The sequence below is a fragment of the Muscardinus avellanarius genome (assembly GCF_963383645.1).
Source record: "Muscardinus avellanarius genome assembly, chromosome: 8".
NCBI classification, from domain to species: Eukaryota; Metazoa; Chordata; class Mammalia; order Rodentia; family Gliridae; genus Muscardinus; species Muscardinus avellanarius.
Window position 1 is genome coordinate 6,126,164 of NC_137794.1, and position 18,555 is coordinate 6,144,718.

Genomic DNA, 18,555 nt, shown 5'->3' on the forward strand with positions numbered 1-18,555 from the left:
GGACCCGGAAGACTCCCGCTCCTGCCTTCCTCCGCTGCCTCTGGACCATGGGGCTCCTGGCAGCTGAAGGGTGAGTGGAGGGAAGGAAGGCCATCCCGGGCCCAGGGGGCACAAACCCACAACGATTTCTTCTCTCCTCTCCCCCAAGTTACTTCCAGATCACTTCTTTATCTTAAAGATACATTTCTGGAAAGTTGGCCACCAGCTGAGACAGGCAGTTCTGGGTCTTTCTTCATCACAGCTGATAAAGCAAACAAAACAAGGCTACTTTTGCCTGGCAGCGCTGGTGGGAATGGTGGCTCCTCAGCATCCGAGCTGAAGGAAAGGAAAAATCTCCCACCTGCCCAAGAAGGGAGCCTGCTGACTTGGCCCCAGGGAAAGGCGCCTAGCTTGGTGTGGCTTTCTGTGGACCAAAGGGGGCAATGCCTTTGCGCCTTTGACAATGCTTCTGTCTCCTGGCGATGCTCTGTGAGTCGAAGGTGGTGATTTGACAGCACTGTCAGGATCAGACCCTGCCACTGGTCAGTGGACAATAGTCAAAGGATCCTGCTTGCTCTTCAGGTTTTAGACAGGTTTGTTCAAACTGGGGGAAAGCTTCAGAATCCCAGGCCATGGCTCGCCTTGGAGATATAACAGGTAGAGGAGAAGGTGGCATCCGGGGTTGTAAAGCCCTGGATTGTAAAGTCTGGAGCCAAGATTCCATTCTCCCAGTGAGCATAAACCCAAGTCATCAAAGTCAGTCTTTCCCAAGGTTCTTGACCTCGTAGGATGAGACAGACCTGCAGGTCTTCCTGGCTGGCCAGAGATGCTGTAAGACTCATGAGGCGGGACCTCGTGGGCAGGACCCCAAATACAGGTTGAAGCTGGGGCTCTGAGCTATGAGCCTGGACTTTGGTGCCAGAGAGTGGGCTGGGATGCCCTCTTACCTGGGCAGGCCATTGAAACTCTGTGGCCTACACTTTGTTCAGCTGTGAATTAGAGGTCATATTTTCTCTACAGGACTGTTGCTCAGAAGTTGGGATGGATCCTGTATGGAAATCCCTGGCAAAATGTTTGGGTTAAATAGCCAATAATAAAAGCAATGAGGGTTCTTTTTTGTTTTGTTTTGTTTTTTCCGGTACTAAAGATGGAACCCAGGGGCATTCTACCTCTGAGCTACACCCTCAGCCCTATTTGTTATTCTTTACTTTGAAACAGGGTCTCACTGAGTTGCAGAGAACCTCACTAAGTAGCTGAGGCTGTCCGCGAACTGCGATCCTCCTGTCTCAGCCTCTCAAATATTGGGATTACAAGGGTACGCGACCTCATTCAGCTTTTGAGGGGTTTATTTTATATAGATGTATACTGTTAGGTTAAGAAAAATTAACACCATTCCCATTAAGTCTTATCATTAAAATCGTTCAAAAAAACAAACAACACTAATGAGAATTTTGAGGGGGTACTGGGTATTGAACCTAGGGTCATTCTACTCTGAGCTACAACCCCAGCCCTTTTTTTAGAAAACAAATATTTTATTTATGTATGTATGTATGTATTTATTTATTTATTTATTATTTTGGTACTGGGGATTGAACCCAAGAGCATTCTACCTCTGAGCCACAACCTTGGCCCTTAAAACAAAAACCTTTCTTTTTTTCTGCCATGGAGATTGAACCTAGGGGCATTCTACCTTTGAACTGCACTCCCAGCTATTTATTTATTTATTTATTTATTTATTTATTTATTTTTTGCGGGTCTGGGGATGGAACCCAGGGGCATTCAACCTCCGAGCTCCACCCCCTGCCCTATTTTTTCTTCTTTTGTAAAACCAAGTCTCACAGAGTTGCAGAAGCCTCACTAAGTAGCTGAGGCTGTCCGCGAACCGCAATCGGGATTACAAGCGTGCGCCACCATGTCCAGCTCAGCTCTTTATTTCAAAACTGGGTTTCACTAAGTTGCAGAGAGCCTGAGACTATCCTCAAGTCTGCAATCCTCCTATCTCAGCCTCCCAAGTACTAGGATTACAAGGTGTGTACCAACATACCCAACTAGAACATTTTTATTTTTTTATTGGTGTATTGCACTCATACTTTTCAATGGGGTACAGGATGGTAGAACATTTTTTTTTAAAAAAAAAGCAAAACACTCCCAACATTCATGGCCAAGCTCCAAACTGAACACACACCAGCCAGAGAGCACGGAGCCCCTCATCCGCCCTCTGCCACTGCTTCCTGCTCAAAGCACCGAGCTCCAGGTGCTGTCACAGGAAAGATTATAGCCTTGAAAACCGAAACTCTGCTCCTCAGACTGGGAAATGCATAGCATTTCCTGGTCCAGATCCCAAAGGGCCAGCACGCCAGAACCCTCAGAGCCACAGAGAAGCCAGGATTTCCGCACAGGAGGCAGGAGACCTGCTCTGTGGGGGCCCTGCTCTAGTTGAGGGGTGTAGAACTGTCACACGTTCCGCTCGGGCTTTGGGCATCCTGGACCTCGCCCGTTTGTTTCCATCAGTCAATATTTTTTGAAGCCAAAGAAGCAGCGATGGGGACTGTTGAGTGCCAGGCCCCGAGCCGCTCTCCCTAATCCAACCCAGAGAATGAGAGCAAAGAGCTTTGCAACTCATCTTTGTGTTCGTGCTAAGCAGTAAGAAGCGTCCACCTGCAGTCCGCTCTCAAGAGTTCCATTCACACTTCGTTTTGAGCTTATCTGCAAACCTCTACCCAAGCTTTCCCCAGCCTTCTCCCTGCGGCCTCCCTGACTCCCAGCCCCAGCTTCCCTCTCTGAGGGTCATCTGAGCCATCACTCTCCTGTGCCCCCCGTCATGGTCACATCTGTGCCCAAGCCCTCGAGTCCTGCCTCCCTAGTTGTCTGCCCTCTGCTGATTTCTTCTCTTCTTCAATGGTCAGGGGGTTTGGAGCTTCCAAACAGGTCTCCCCGGCACTGGTTTCTCCAGCAAATTAATTCAGCCATAACTGCCTGGATCACGTTCACCCAGGGTGGCTTCAGGCAGCCACTGCTCTGGGCCAGCCTCTCCGTCTGGAACCCCCTACCATACTTATTCTTGTCTCTGTTCCCTGGGTCTCTGTGCAGACTTCTCTTCCCCTGTAGTATTTAGAAAGGGGTTTCCTAAGACGAGCGTGATGATGCATATTTGTAAACCCAGAATTTGGGAGGCTGAGACAGGAGAATTGTGGCTTGCAGCCAGCCTCAGCTACTTAGTGAAGCCCTGTGCAACTTACTGAGACCCTGATTCAAAATAAAGAAGAAAAATAGGACTGGGGGTGTAGCTGGGAGGTAGAATGCCCCTGGGTTCCATCCCCAGTACAGCAAAAAGAAGAAGGGTTTTCTAAAACGCTATTTAACTCTTAGCTGGGCGTGGTGGTGCACGCTTGTAATCCCAGCACTGGGGAGGCTGAGACAGGAGGATCATGGTTCATGGCCAGCCTCAGCTACTTAATGAAGTCCTCCGCAACTCAGTGAGACCCTGTTTCATGATAAAGAATAAAAATATAGGGCTAGGGGTGTAGTTTGGGGGGTAGAATCCTCTTGGGTTCAATCCCCAGTACCACACAAAAAATAAAATAAAATAAAAGGCTAACTCATACATCACAACACCATCTTCCTGCCCCAGGGAGTTACCTGGGGCTAATACAGAACACCTTCTCTTTGCCCAGAGACCTCAGACCCTGTCAAAGACAGCACTTTTTTTTTTTTTTTTTTGGTGGTACTTGGGTTCCTGGAAACCCTTCTACCTCCAGGCTACACCTCCAGACCTATTTTATATATATTTTTGGAAACAGGGTCTTAAGCCAGCAAGGCTGGCTTTGAACCTGCACGATCCCACGGTCTCCACCTCCCAAGCACAGGGATTACAAGTGTGCGCCACCACGCCCGGCAACAGCGCTATTTTTATGAGTAAATCAATCAGCTTTACTTTTAATGTTTAAAAAATGAGTAAAAGGAGAAAATAAAAGAAGTAACCCTCAGATCATTTATTAACACTTCTAAAGTAATAGGATCATACCATTATATAGTCCCCTTAACAACCTAATAAGATAATAACTCTGATAAATATATGTGGAGAATACATATAAATATATATATATACAATACATATATGTGATTCATATGGTGTGAGTGTGTGTGTGAGTGTGTTTGTATCTCAAGATGCCAGCGAGTCTATGCAGCCAACTAAAGTTACTTACGTACAATCAATGAATATGTATTTTCCTGTTAAAGATCTTTGATCCCGTATGCTAAAGATTTGGTCTAGTAACTCAAAAGGAAGTTCCTGACTTAACCTCCTTCCTCTCTGCACCTTCGGGTCCTCGCCCCATTGGGCACTGGAAAGGGAGATACATGGATATACCAGAGTGGTGCGACTCAGCCCCGTCCTAGGGCCACCTTCGGAGCACAGCAGCGGAACACCGACTGTGCGGTCTTCCCTGGCTCTCCCTAGAGAGCCCTTAGCTGCTCCTGACGTCCCGGCTCCCCGGGACCTTGCACTGGGCCTGCCCGTGGCCATTTCTTACTGCAGTGATTTGTGCCAGTACCAGGGCCGATCCATCTTCTACAGAGGACGGGCTGGCTCATTAACGCTTCCCAAAGGACCCCAGAGGACTGCGGATCATGAATAGAAAGCATGTTTGCACAGTGATGTACGCCATGGTTGTGATTGTTTTTAATGAAAACAAGCCTGGAAAAATTCAGGAATGCCAAATTCTTAGATGTGGAAGCAGTTTCCTGCTTCAGGGCTGCCCCTCACAGCCCCGGGTCATAAACAGCCCAGCTGGGAAGTGCAGGAGGAAGAAGTAACTTTCACAGCTGTGGGGTCACCAAGTGCTCCGAGGAAGCGGGCGGCCTAAACTCCGGAGCAGCTTGGTGGAAAGCCATGGCCAGAACTCTCCCGCAGATAGCTTGATTTCAGGAATAATAAAAGTCTTTTCAAATATCAGATGGACGCATCTCTGGCCCTGCGCCTATCATAAGGCACAGGAGGGTTCCCGGGCTGCTGGGAGCGGGTAGGGACATGAAGCCTGTTTTTAAGCAGAGCAGACACAGGCACGTCAGGGAGGAGGAGGAAGGCGTGAGGGGGGCTCCACTGGGACAACAAGGTGAAGGCTGGGCGGGGTGCGGCCCAGCGCGCACTTCACTCCCGGGATCCCGGGATCCCAGGACCTGGGAGGCTGAGACAGGTGCAGCAGGTTCAGCAACTTAGAGAGACCCTCGGTGATTTAGCAAGACATGTTTCAAAATAAAAAAATAAAAAGGACTGGGAGTGCCACGCCCCTAGTTTCAATTCCCCAAAATAAAAATAAAGGCTTAACCAAAAAGGAGAGGGGAGGGAAGAGGAGGGGAGGGGAGGTGAGTATTTATTCTACCATTAAGGATCTTTTCTGCCGAGCTCTAAAAATTTGATCTAGTAACTCCAAAGGAAATTTCGGGCTTACTCTTCTTTCCATTGAGCTTTTCAAGAACTTAATAAAATGTGGTCACTGCCTCCTTTCAAGCTCTGAGCAAGAGCTGGGTCTAGTGATGGCACCGAGAAGACTGTGACCTGCGCCTCTGCCTGAGCTGAGGGCAACACTTTCACAGCCCGAGTCTCTCTGAACATGAGATTGAAGTGAGCTGAGTGTAGAGGTGGGGTCTCCTGATGGGCTTAGAGGCTTTAATAGAAGAAAAGAAAAAGACCCGAAATCCTAATACAGAGGAGGCTGAGAGTGAGGATCGCAGATCTGTGGTCAGCCTCAGCAACTTACAAAGCCCTCCCCAGCTCAACAAGACCCTGTTGCAGAATTAAAAAATAAAATAGGGTTGGGGGTGCAGATCAGTGGTACAATGTCTCTTGGTTCAATCCCTAGTACAAAGAAAGAAGGAAAAGAAAGAAAGAAAGAAAGAGAGAAAGAAAGAGAAAGAGAGAGGAAGAGGGGAGAAAGAAAGAGGGTAATAAGAGGGGCTTACAAATCCCAGTACTTGGGAGGCTGAGACAGGAGGATCGTAGTTTCAAAACCAGCCTTGATGCCGGGTGTGGTGGGCACGCTTGTAATCCCAGCGCTTGGGAGGCTGAGACAGGAGGATCGCACAGGTTCGAAGCCAGCCTTAGCTACTGAGTGAGGCTCTCAGCAACTTAGTGAGACCCTGTTTCAAAAATAAAAGTCTAAAAAATAGGACTAGGGGTATAGCTTGGAAGTCAAATACCCCTGGGTTCCATCCACAGTACTGCAAAAAAATAAAAATAAAAAAATAAAAAAAACAGGGCTGGAGGTGTTGCTTAGAGGTAGAATGCTCCTGGGTTCCATCCCCAGTACTTCAAAAATATTTTTTAATAAAAAAATAAAAATCAGAATGAAGGAATAGCTGCTGGGGTGGGAGGAGAAAAGCGGCTTTGGGGGGGGGGTCTGGAAAGCAGTTGAGAGGCCCCCCGGGAGAATCTGGGGACTGAGTTTCAGAGACTGTGATGGGTGCGGAGAGGGGAGCACTATGTTGCTGGTCCACTTACTGCCATTTGATGGAAGAAAAATGGAGTTCCTTTATGCTTACTCGAGGGAATCACTGCACTATTTGACTCCGAGGTGCTGGGAGACTGATGTATGTGGCTGGAAGTGTCGTTCGACCAGACTTACAAACGGGACAAGTGCAAGTTGACATACCTGCTCGCTTTGGCCTCAGCGGCTCCTCCGGGGCTAGTTCCTGTTCACGGAGAATCTGAAAGAACAGTTTAGATCATGTTCAATTCACCTAAGGAAGTCTCCCAAGCGGTTTTCTGCTCACACGGCCCTAAAGGTCAGAGCCCCGCTGAAGGCTGCAGGTCTTGGAGTAGCGCCAAGTGCCCGGGGCTGGCAGACAGGCAGCAACTGTACAATGGGCAGAACCACAGGGCAAGCTGTGTCTGCAGCAAGCCCTGGGAACGCACCTCCTCAAAACAGAGCCGTGCCCAGGCCCATCGCGGAAGAGAGCGCCGCCATATCTGAGTTTCTCAGGGTTCCTGCAGATGGGGCCCTGTCAACGAAGATCAATGACACTGTTCTAAACTTTTCCTCTCCGCCTAAGATTTGAACCCTTAGTCATTCCACTGACCCCTTAGACAAGTCTCACGACCTCTCTCAGCACTCAACCTGGCCCTGAGTCCACGTGTCTGTGGTGTTCAGGCAGTCATGCTCAGAAATGATTTTAGCTTCCTCTGGCCATTTTCTTCTAGATGATTCTGTGGCTGGTGTCTGTGGCAGAGCCTAAGCAAGCCGGCTGGACGGCCAGACGCCCTGTGCCCAGACCTGTGCTTCTTACTGGTCATGTGACCGACCTTGGGCAAGTGATAAAGAGTCAGAGCCTGTTTTATTTTCTGCAAAATGGCAATAATCAGCTGGGCGTGGTGGCGCACGCTTGTAATCCCAGCACTTGGGAGGCTGAGACAGGAGGATCATACAGGCGACAGGAGGATCATGCAGGTTGGAAGCCAGCCTCAGCTACTTATGAGGCTCTCAGCAACTTAGTGAGACCCTGTTTCCAAATAAAATATAAAATAGGTCGGAAGTACAGCCCAGAGGTAAAAGGCCCCTGAGTTACACACACACACACACACACGTTGGCAATAATCACAGAGCCAACTTTACAGGATTGTTACAAGAACCAAGCACACCACTATACTGCATCCAGTAAGAGCTCAGTACATGTTGCGTATTATCCTAGAATCCAGTGGTTAAGAGCCAGGTCTCTGCAGATGCTGAATTCAAATGCTAGGGTCGCAGGAGAGTCAGGTCCACAGATACAAGGCCCACAGGCCGTATCAGGAGGTGACGAGTTTATTCACGGCTGAAGCTCAGAGAGCCAAGCTCCGGGTCAGAGCCCCAAGGATGTCAACATGCAGGTCATACAGCCCCAGTGGGATGGGTTTTGGTTGGATCAGTAACAGGCCGGGTACCAATTCAGGGGCTCCGGGCAGGTTTCACCTCTGCTTCCTGAGCTAGATTTCCTGACTTGGCCTCCACGTCCAGGGACTGGATGACATCATCTCGGGCTCCACATGATTGGGACTGAGTGTTGTCATCCGGGCAGGTGCCTCACCAGCTCCACCACACAGTGGCTGTGTGGCCTTGGGCAGGTGACTTCATCACTCTGTGCCACGGTCCTCACCAATTCTATAGCCTGTTTTTTTTTTTTTTTTTTTTTTTTTTCGGTACTGGGGATGGAACCCAGGAGCATTCTACCTTGGAGCTACACCCCCTGCCCTATTTTCTTTTTTTTGTAACAGGGTCTCACTGAGTTGCAAAGGGCCTCACCAAGTACCTGAGGCTGCCCACGAACCGCGATCCTCCTGTCTCAGCCTCCTGAATGCTGGGATTATAAGCGTGTGCCACCACACCCTGGCTACCCCCAACCCTTTTTAATTTTGGTTTTGATATTTTTTGAGGCTGGCCTCAAACTTGTTTCAGCCTTTTAAGTACCGGGGCTGCAGGCATGCACCACCACATTGTTTTTGTTTTTTGGTTTTTTTTCTTTTTCTTTTCTCTTTTCCTGGTGTGTTGGAATTATACATCATAATAAGGTTCAGAGTGATAGAATCACACAGTAGTTAGTTGTGTGTTTCCCTCTGGGTCCTCTCCCCAATACATAATATTAATATTGGTATTGATACCATCACAAATGAACCCAGGATTATTTGAGCTGTGTTCCCATCATAGATCGTGGCAGCTGAGCTCTTGAATCTTCATGGAACTTGGAACTTCCTGGGCACGGTTTGCAAAGAGTTCCTGCCACAACCTCCACCTCTCTGCTATCAAGTGAAGAGTCACAGCTTCTCCAAGACCAGAGGACGCTCCTGTTGGAGCCTGAGGTAGGACAGGAAAGGCCTGCAGGGATCTGATGTGGTGGTGCCGGGCCAGCCGGCTTCAACCATCCTAGAACTAACAGGCTGCAAAGAGCTGGGCTGAGGCTCCAGGTCGTGGATTTGAGTAGAGCAAAGGATGCTGGAGTCACAGCACGGATGGAACGCGCCAGGTCTGATTCTGACTAGGAGGAAAGTCAATACTGTCCTCGCAGCCTCGGTGCCTAGGGAGTGCAGGCTTGGAGTCAGCTCAGGGGAGAGCCTGTGGCGTTCTTTGGCCAGGCTCATGGGGCTCAACTCGGGAGCCCAGTTACTGCAGACAAAAAACAAACAAACAAACAAAAAAAAATACAGCTCCCTGTTGGCCTCCCTAGAGGGCCCAGATGAGGATCCAGCCACAATGGCCCGCTCTGTCCGGAGGGGATTTCCTGATGGCTGAGCTGCAGCCGGAAGAGACGAGGTCCCCAATTCCAGGAAGCGCCCCACCTTTCAGGCATGATGACTTTTCAAATAACTGTGGCAGGGGCGGGTGGGTGGGGCGGCCTGGGCGGGGGCAGTCGGTCAGGAACCAGAGGTGGCTTTTTATGGGAGAAAAAGAAAATCCAAGGAAACAGACCAAATCATCAAGGTAGGTGCAGACATGAAAGGGTTGCCATGAATCTCAGGATCCCGTACAATTATAATGCACCAATCAAACAAACAAAAAAAAAAATAGCGCACACCTGTAACCTCAGTACTCAGGAGGCCGAGACAGGAGGATCGCAGGTTCGAAGACAGCCTCAACAAGTAGTGAGACTCTCACCAACCCAGTGAGACCTTGTTTCAGAAATAAAATAAAAACTGGGCGTGGTGGGGCACGCTTGTAATCCCCGCGCTTGGGAGGCTGAGACAGGAGGATCGCACAGGTTTGAAGCCAGCCTCAGCTACTTAGTGAGGCTCTCAGCAACTTAGTGAGACCCTGTTTCCAAATAAAATATAAACTAGGTCTGGGAGTATAGCCCGGAGGTAGAAAGCCTCTGGGTTCCACCCCCAGTACCACCAAAAAAAAAAAAAAAAGAAAGAAAAGAAAAGAAAATAGGACTAGGGGGGTAGCTCAGAGGTAGAATGCCTCTGGGTTCAATCCCCAGCACCAAAAAATAAAAATAAAAATGAATCAGAATAAAATAGCAGAAAAAAGAAAATCCCCAGGGAACAGGATGGTCCACAAGATGGTCACAGGTGGCCAAGCTGTTTTAAATCTCAGCGCTCCTACCAGAACCCTGCCGCTCACTCCTCCTCCTGCTCGCTTGTTTGACCCGTGATCCTGACTTAACATCTTCACACACATACAGAGACCCTTAGAAATAGCCAACAATTTGGAAGGATTCGGGCTCTGCTCTTGGCCCTGTGTGAAAGTGTTTATTACTATTTGTTTATTTGTTTTTGCTTTGGTGCCGGGGATGAACCCAGGGCCGTTCTACCTCTACCCTTGCGTTTTATTTTTACTCTGAAATGGGATGTATGTTGCCGAGAGTCTTGAATCTGCCATTATCCTGTCCCAGGGAAGGAAGGAAGGAAGGAAGGAAGGAAGGAAGGAAGGAAGGAAGGAGACTTGGGTCAAATGATGAAAGGTCTGTGGGAAGTAGTGGTGTCTGTCTGTAATCCCAGTACTTGGGAGGCTGAGACAAGGAGGACTGCAGGTTCAAGGCCAGCCTCAAAAACTTGGCAGCTCAGAAAGACCTTGTTTTTTTTGTTTGTTTGTTTGCTTGTTTTTGTTTATTTTGGTACTGGGGATTTAACCCAGGGACATTCTACCTCTGAGCTAAACTCTGAGCCCATTTTTTTTTTTTTTTTTTGGCTTGGTGCACGCTTGTAATCTCAGCATTCAGGAGGCTGAGACAGGAGGATCACGGTTCGTAGACAGCTTCAGCTACTTAGTGAGGCCCTTTGCAACTCAGTGAGACCCTGTTTCAAAATAAAGAATAAAAAATAGTGCTGAGGGTGTAGCTCGGAGGTAGAATGTCCTTAGGTTCCATCCCCGGTACCACAAAAAATAAAATAAAATAAATTAAAAAAATAAAAAAGGCTGAGGATGTAGGTGTGAGGTAGGTGGAATGCCACTGGGCTCAATTCTAAGCACCACACACACACAAAAAGAGCCAAATGCAATAATGGTGCAGGCCTAGTATTCCTAATACAAGGGAGGCTGAGACTGAAGGATAGCAGGTTCGAGACCAGCCTCCGCAATTCAGCAAAATCTTGTTTCAAAAGTAAAATAAAATAAAATAGGACTAGGGGTATTGCTCTGAAGTGGAGCGCCCCTGGCTCCAATCCCCAGTACCACACACACTCACGTATAAATGAGTAAATAAATAAATGAATGAAATATCCAAAAACAGAAAGGGAGAAAAGTGTCAAAGTCCTGAAACAAAATCCCGAGAGTAACTTATGAGAAAAATAATATTTCGGGTGTGAATAAATTTTATTCCCTGAATCAAAGTGAGATTTGATTAGATTCAGTTTTTTTTAAAAAAGGAACAAAGAAAGAATAACCCTCAAACTCATGTTATTTACAACCATCAAAGCAGAATGATGAACTAAAGGGTAAACAAAAAAAATAAGGGACACAAACCAGACAAACACAAATGCAAAAGCAGAATTGACAGTCGAAATAAAAGACAGAGAATAAATTAAAAAGTACCAAACAGGGCAAAGAGAGAATTTTTGTTTTTTTGTGTGTTTTTTTTTTGCAGTACTAGGGATCGAATCCAGGGACATTCTACCTCCGAGCTACATCCCCAGCCCTAATTTTGATTTTTGATTTTGAAACAGGGTCTCACTAAGTTGCCGAGGGCCTCACTGGGTAGCTGAGGCCGGCTGCAAACCCGGATCCTCCTGTCTCAGCCTCCCAAGTACTGGGATTACAAGTGTGCACCACCGCTCCTGGCTCAAGAGAGACATTTTGTAATGCAGAAATGTACTGTGGAGATTTAACAGTAGTAATGAAATAAAGTGGAGCTACGGTATGTGAAACAAAAGCCAGGCGTGGCGTCACATGCTTGTAATTCTAGTTCTTGGGAGGCTGAGACAGGAGGATTGCAGGTTCGAAGCCAGCCTCAGCTACTTAGCAAGCCTCTTGGCAATTTAGTGAGACCCTGTTTCCATATAAGAAATAAAATTGGGCTGAGGGACTAGTTTGGAGGTAGAATTTCTCTGGGTTCTAGCAATAGTGCTAATATAATAATTAAAAAATAGTATTAGTACTATAATATTATATTATTAACAACTAATAATATAATTATTAATATTATAATTAATAATATAATTAATAATGTAATAGAACATAAAACAATCCATAGAAAACACACAGCAGGAGACATATTAAATACTTCCGTAGCATCATTATGCACCAGGCACGATTCTAAGGCCTCTTATAAACATTAATTAATTTAGCTTTCATAACAGGCGCAGAAAATCAGTACGACTATTAATGTGATTTTACACAGAACTCTTTGTCTCCCAAGGTTTCCCAACCAGGAACATGCCTGCCTGTCTCCGGAGCAGGAAGAAGACTAAGCAAGAACTGATTCAACAATTCCCAGAAGACATAAGGGGTGTTTATCACCCTATACTTAAGCTAAATTCTGCTGACCTTCCAGAGACGCAATAACCTAGACAATTTGTCGGCAAAGGTCTCAGGTGCCGTCGATGGTCCTTGGATTACATCCAGCTCTGCTCTGATGGACACACACACACACACACACACACACACACACACGCTCCCCAGATGGGTGTCTTTTGAAATGTGCTCTGGTTGGATGCTCAAGGTAAGACAAATCCTTGAGAACCAATTCTCTGCCCTCCTCCATTTCTGCTGTATTATTGTCGCTAATTTCACTGTGTGGCAGCCTTGGGCCTGAGGCCGTGATGGAGTCCAGGTGGCCAGCCTGGGAGGTCCCTCTTAGGGGACATCTAAGCCAGCACTTGATTTCAGAGTGTGGCCGGTGGAAGCCCAGTGAATGCACTCAATCCATTAATATTCATCCTTTGCCTGCTTGCAGCATTTCCTCTCATCTTTTGTATATGTGCGAGTTGCTGGAGATTGAACCCAGAGCTATTCTACCTTCAAGCTATACCCATTCCGCTCATTTTTATTTCTTATTTGGAAACAGGGTCTCACTAGGTCGCTGAGAGTATCACTACTTGCTGAGACTGTCCTTGAACTGTGATCTTCCTGTCTCAGCTTCCCAAGTACTGGGATTACAGCTGCGCGCCACCAATCCCGGCTTTCCCTCTCCCTCCATTTTTTTGAAGATCCATTCTCTATCTGTGACAGTCCCAGGAAATCAGAGAAAGGGGAAAATATAGTAGACGATAGACGCACTCACCAGAGGATGAACAACCGACTCCAAATCCGAGCTCGGTGTCGCTTCTGAAGAACAGATCACAGCCAGCACCAGGCACAGAGCGGCTCCCCTTCGGGGTTTCATTTCTCCAGGTTGGAGTCGTTTTGCCTAAAATGGAAAGATTATGGCTTAGAGATAAAGTAACTTATTGATTAAACAAGGAAAAACTAGCAAATCCTGATGCAAAGAAGGTCTCACTACAGGAGGACCTTTGCAGTAGAGAGGGGAAGTGAAAAGGAACAGAATCTAGGATCGAGTTGAAAATACCAAGCTGGTGCTGATGGCGCGCTCTCGTTATCCCAACATTCAAGAGGCTGAGACAGGAGGATCGTGGTTCGCGGGCAGCCTCAGCTATTTAGTGAGGCCCTCTGCAACTCAGTGAGACCCTGTTTCAAAATAAAGAATAAAATATAGGGCTGTGGGTGTAGCTCAGAAGTAGAATGCCCCTGGGTCCCATCCCCAGTACCACAAAAACAAAAAGAGAAAAGACTTGAAAATATCAAAGTGCATTGCATGTAGCAATTTTTTCTTTTAATTCAGGTAGTAACCTATTCAGTTTACCTCATGACTCAAATTAACAGGCTATATCCCATTAGTATAAAACTTCTGTATAGCCGGGCGTGGTGGCGCACGCTTGTAAACACCGCGCTTGGGAGGCAGAGACAGGAGGATTGCGCAGGTTCGAAGCCAGCCTCGCTGGCTTAGGAGACCCTGTTTCCAAATAAAAAAATATAAAATAGGTCTGGGAGTGTAGCCTGGAGGTAGAAGGGCTTCCAGGAACCCCAGTACCACCAAAAAACAAAACAAAATGAAACAAAACGTTCTGCATATAGTGAAGAAACATATAAATTGCGTTTTATATCATCATTTCATATTATAGTGCACAGTAGAGAACATTGATATCATAATATATTCCATCTGGTTATTAATTTTTAAAGCTATCTTTTAAGCTGGGTGTGGTGGTGCACATGTGGAATCCCAGTACTTGGGAGGCTGAAATAGAAGAATCATAAGTTTGAGGACAGCCCCAGCAACTTAATGAGACTCATAGCAACCTAGTAAGATCCTGTTTTAAAAGTAAGAAATTAAAAGGGCTGGAGTATGGCTCAGAGGAAGAATGGCTCTGGGTTCAATTCCCAGTGACAGAAAGAAAGAAAGAAAGAAAGAAAGAAAGAAAGAAAGAAAGAAAGAAATCTTTTTATAATGTTAGTGATTAAAAAGTAGAGCTTTTTGGTAGCCAGATTAATCAGTGATGCATGTAAAAAGTACCGTTGGGCATGGTGCACCCCTGTAATCCTAGTACTCGGGAGGCTGAGACAGGAGGATCGCAGGTTCAAAACCAGCCTCCGCAATTTAGCGAGATGGTCAGCAATCTAGTGAGACCCTGTCTCAAAAAAAAAAAAAAAAAAACAACAAAAAAACTATAGCTCGGAAATAAAATGCCCTTGAGTTCGATTCCCAGTAAAAAACACACACACACACACACACACACACACACACACACACACACACACACAGAGTAAAGTAGGGCATGGAAGAATCTCAACCCTACTACTTCTAGAGACAAAATGTACTGTGCAGTCTTTTTCTCATTAGCTTTCCTATGCTCATGTGTGTTTGTGAAAAGAAGGTGTGGGCTAGGACCCAGGATCACTATAATTAACTGTGCCCGTCAGTAAATCACTCTCTTCTCTGAGCTAAGTTTCCCCATCTGGAAACTGGGGGCAATTATACCTCCCCTAATTCTCTAAGAGAGTGTTCTGAGACTCAGATGAGATTAAAAGCCATGAAGATCTTCAGAGATTTGGGCTGTGATGATTACTACCCTGATGGTGAGTGGAATTAGAGGGCAGCCATCAGGGGACAGCCATTGGAGGGCAGCCATCAGGAAGGGCAGGCCTCAGCCGGGGAGTTGCAGGGAGCTTCAGGAAACCAGAGCCAGGATAACACGCCGATGTTGGCCAAGATTTACATGCCAGAGACAATTGTATTTCAATCATCAGCCACCCGCCTTTTCCTCTTCCCCCACTGAGAAAAGGGAAGCCAAGGGCCCTGGAAAATTGATCCAATTTGCATCTCTGGGAATCAGATATATTTTTTAAAATTCTGCAACACGATGGTCTGGGAGATGCCTCACAATTTGGGTTGTGGGCGGGGTGTATGTTTCAGATCAGATGCGTCTGCTGTAAGGAAATCGGAGCAGTCGCTGTGTGACTGAGTTCTCTAACTCGGAACTTTTCTTTTCCTTACTGAAGAGGAGTAGGCTACCTCGAGGTTAGGCTCGGCTGACTCAGCCTGCGGATATTCAGGAGGTATCTAGGAGGAAACATCAATTCTCAGGAGGCACCTTAGTGCAGGCTGCTAGTTGATTCCATCCTGAGACAGTTCTTCCAGGAAAAAAGACTGAAGACTTAGTAAACCTCCTGCAGTGTCTGACCCCAGGAGGGGTCTCGCGGTGGAGAAACTAGAGAAGGCTTCCAATTGTCCTACTCTTTCCCTGTGTTGGTGGTTCATTTCTGTTGGGCATTTGTTTGTTTGTTTGTTTGTTTGTTTGTTTGTTTTTTGGCTAAAATGAGCAAGAATGAAACTGTCCTCAGATGTTCTGACCCTTTTGTATAGATCAGTAGCCAGTACTGATCCATCTCCTCCGCCTCAAATCTCCCCCCAAAAACATTTTTTTTTTTTTTTTTTTTTGGTACTGGGGATGGAATCCAGGGTCATTCTACCTTCGAGCTACAGCCTCAGCCCTATTTTTTATTCTTTATTTTGAAACAGGGTCTCACTGAGTTGCAAAGAGCCTCGCTAAGTAGTTGAGCCTGGCAGAGAACCGCGATCCTCCTGTCTCAGCCTCCCAAATGCTGAGATCACAAGCGTGTGCACGCCTGGCTTCCCCAAGAACATTCTTAGAAATTAACATTCTTCTTTCTGTTGACTTATTGGCTCACAGGCAACAAAAACAATAGCAATAATAATAAACTCACAAGTCCTTAGGAACAGAGATGAGGAAAGGCCCTACCATGGGTGGGGAGGGGCAAGTTGTCTGGACACAGAGATGATGTACTTGCTAGCTCTCTGGTGGGGATGAAGGATTCTCCACCTGAAGGGTGAGTGCCACCACTTTGAGGGAAGGTAGTAGTCACAATACTTGACACCTCTGTGGCAGGGCTTGAGCCAGGAGGACATAGTACCAGCTGGAGATATATTCAAATGGTATTTATGTATTTATTTATTTTGGTACTAAGAATTGAACCCAGAGTTATTTTGCCTCTGAGCTATACTCCCAGCCCTCTTTTTTAATTGTTGTGTATTATTATTATTATTATTATTATGTATTTTTTGGTGGTCCTGGGGTTCCTGGAGACCCTTCTACCTCCAAGCTTCACTCCCAGACCTATTTTATATTTTATTTGGAAACAGAGTCTCTTAAGCCAGCGAGGCTGGCTTCGAACCTGCGCGATCCCCCTGTCTCCACCTCCCAGGTGCGGGGATTACAAGCGTGCGCCACCACGCCCGGCTATTATTATTATTATTATTATTATTTTTTTTTTAAACAGGATCTCACTAAGTTGCGGAGGGCCTCACTAAGTTGCCCAGGCTGGCCTCGAACCTGCGATCTTCCTGTTTCAGCCTCCCAAGTACTGGGATTACAAGCATGCACCACCACGCTCGGCTGTTTTTTAAAATTTTGAAATAGGATCTCACTAAGTTGCTGAGGCTGGCCTTGAGCCTGCGATTTTCCTGTCTTAGCCTTCTAAGTACTAGGATTACAGGCGTGCACCACCATGCCTGGTCACTTCAGCTTTTAAAGTTACTGCTACCGTTTGGGATGAAACCTGGGGACAAAATTTTCTGGTTATGTCAATAATCTTACATAACCCCTTTAGCTGACAATGTTCTCAGTTGTGAGGAGGCTGGTGGAGACTGTTTATTTCAGCTAAGGCGGCATCTATAATCATTTAGTTAAAACAAATGGATCCTCTTCCCACATTCAAGGCAGTGCATCTTGGGTGGGGTGCCTTTAGTTGTAAGCCCCCTGGAAGTTCCTATTCATTCTAAAATTCCTGGAGGGCAGACAAAGACGGAGACACAGAGAAACAGGGGCAGAAAGAGAAAGAAAATTATTCAATGTCGTTCCCAGTCTTTCTCTCTCTCCTTTTTTTTTTTTTTTTTTTTTTGTACTTGAAATAGAACCCAAGCCAGGTGTGGTGGCACACGCTTGTAATCCCAGTACTTGGGAGGCTGAGACAGGAGGATCACAGTTCACAGACAGCCTCAGATACTTAGTGAGGCCCTCCACAACTTAGTGAGATCCTGTTTTCAAATAAAGAATAAAAAATAGGGCTGGGGGGTGTAGCTTGGAAGTAGATACCCCAAGGTCCCATCCCCAGTACCATACACACACACACACACACACACACACACACACACACACACACACAGAGTATAATTTAAGCCAGGTGTGGTGGCACACGCTTGTAATCCCAGCATTTGGGAGACTGAGACAGGAGGATCGCGGTTCTGGCCAGCCTCAGCTACTTAGTGGGGCCCTTTGCAACTCAGTGAGACCCCGTTTCAAAATAAAGAATAAAAAATAGGGATGGGGTGTAGTTTGAAGGTAGAATACCCCTGGGTTTCATACTAGTACCGCAAAATAGAAAAAGAAAAGAAGTGGAACCCAGAGGGGTTCTCCATCTGAGCTAAACTTTCAGCCCTTTTTTATTTTTTAATTTCAAAACAGGGTCTCCTTGCTAAGTTGCTGAGGCTGGCCTCGAACCTGCAACCCTCCAGTCTTAGCCTCCTAAGTACTGAGATCACAGACATGCATCACCATGCCCAGTTGCTTTTTCTGTTTTTAAATTCAAATACTGGATACTCTACCCAACTCGCCAACCTGTCCGATCTGTATCTTAGAGGAGAGCTGAGAATTATGACGAATCCTCAGGAATGACCCTGTGCTGGTGAGCAACTTCCTGGTCCCTGCTGACTCTATTTTCCTGTCTGTGAAGTTTAAAAAGTGGGACAGCAAAAAGTAAGCACTTGTTGACATCATATGCCTGGAATCAGTCGCCGGGTTGTCAGCAGCCTGTTCCTGGGGCCACAGGAAAGCTGTTCTCTTGCATTCTCTTGCAGAACGGTCCTGTTCTAAGAAGCATTGCTGTGGACCTGGTCTGCTCTCCCAGACTTGATGAAACATAGCGCCCGGTGGATCCCTTTCCTGGAGCCCTTTCAGAAGCACCAACCTGGGCCCTCTGTGTCCAATGGGAACGGGGTAGAAATAAGAAAAGAAAGGAAATGGTCCGTGCCCCTTGCAGGGTTTGAGGCACGCCCACAAAAACTGACCACATCCGCGAGGCAGCGCCACCTGCACGT

At 46.7% G+C, this 18,555-nt stretch overlaps 1 protein-coding gene across 1 annotated transcript in view; it reads right to left on the reverse strand.

Moving 5' to 3' along the window:
• ADGRF5 (adhesion G protein-coupled receptor F5) overlaps positions 1 to 18,555 on the reverse strand; it is a gene marked incomplete at both ends in the record, with an annotated part of 73,697 nt that overhangs the window by 40,951 nt on the left and 14,191 nt on the right. The window contains 3 exons of the mRNA XM_080700051.1: positions 6,630 to 6,684; positions 13,168 to 13,293; positions 18,077 to 18,183. Of these exons, the coding sequence (XP_080556177.1) occupies positions 6,630 to 6,684; positions 13,168 to 13,293; positions 18,077 to 18,183 (288 nt within the window). The remainder of the gene's footprint in view (positions 1 to 6,629; positions 6,685 to 13,167; positions 13,294 to 18,076; positions 18,184 to 18,555) is intronic.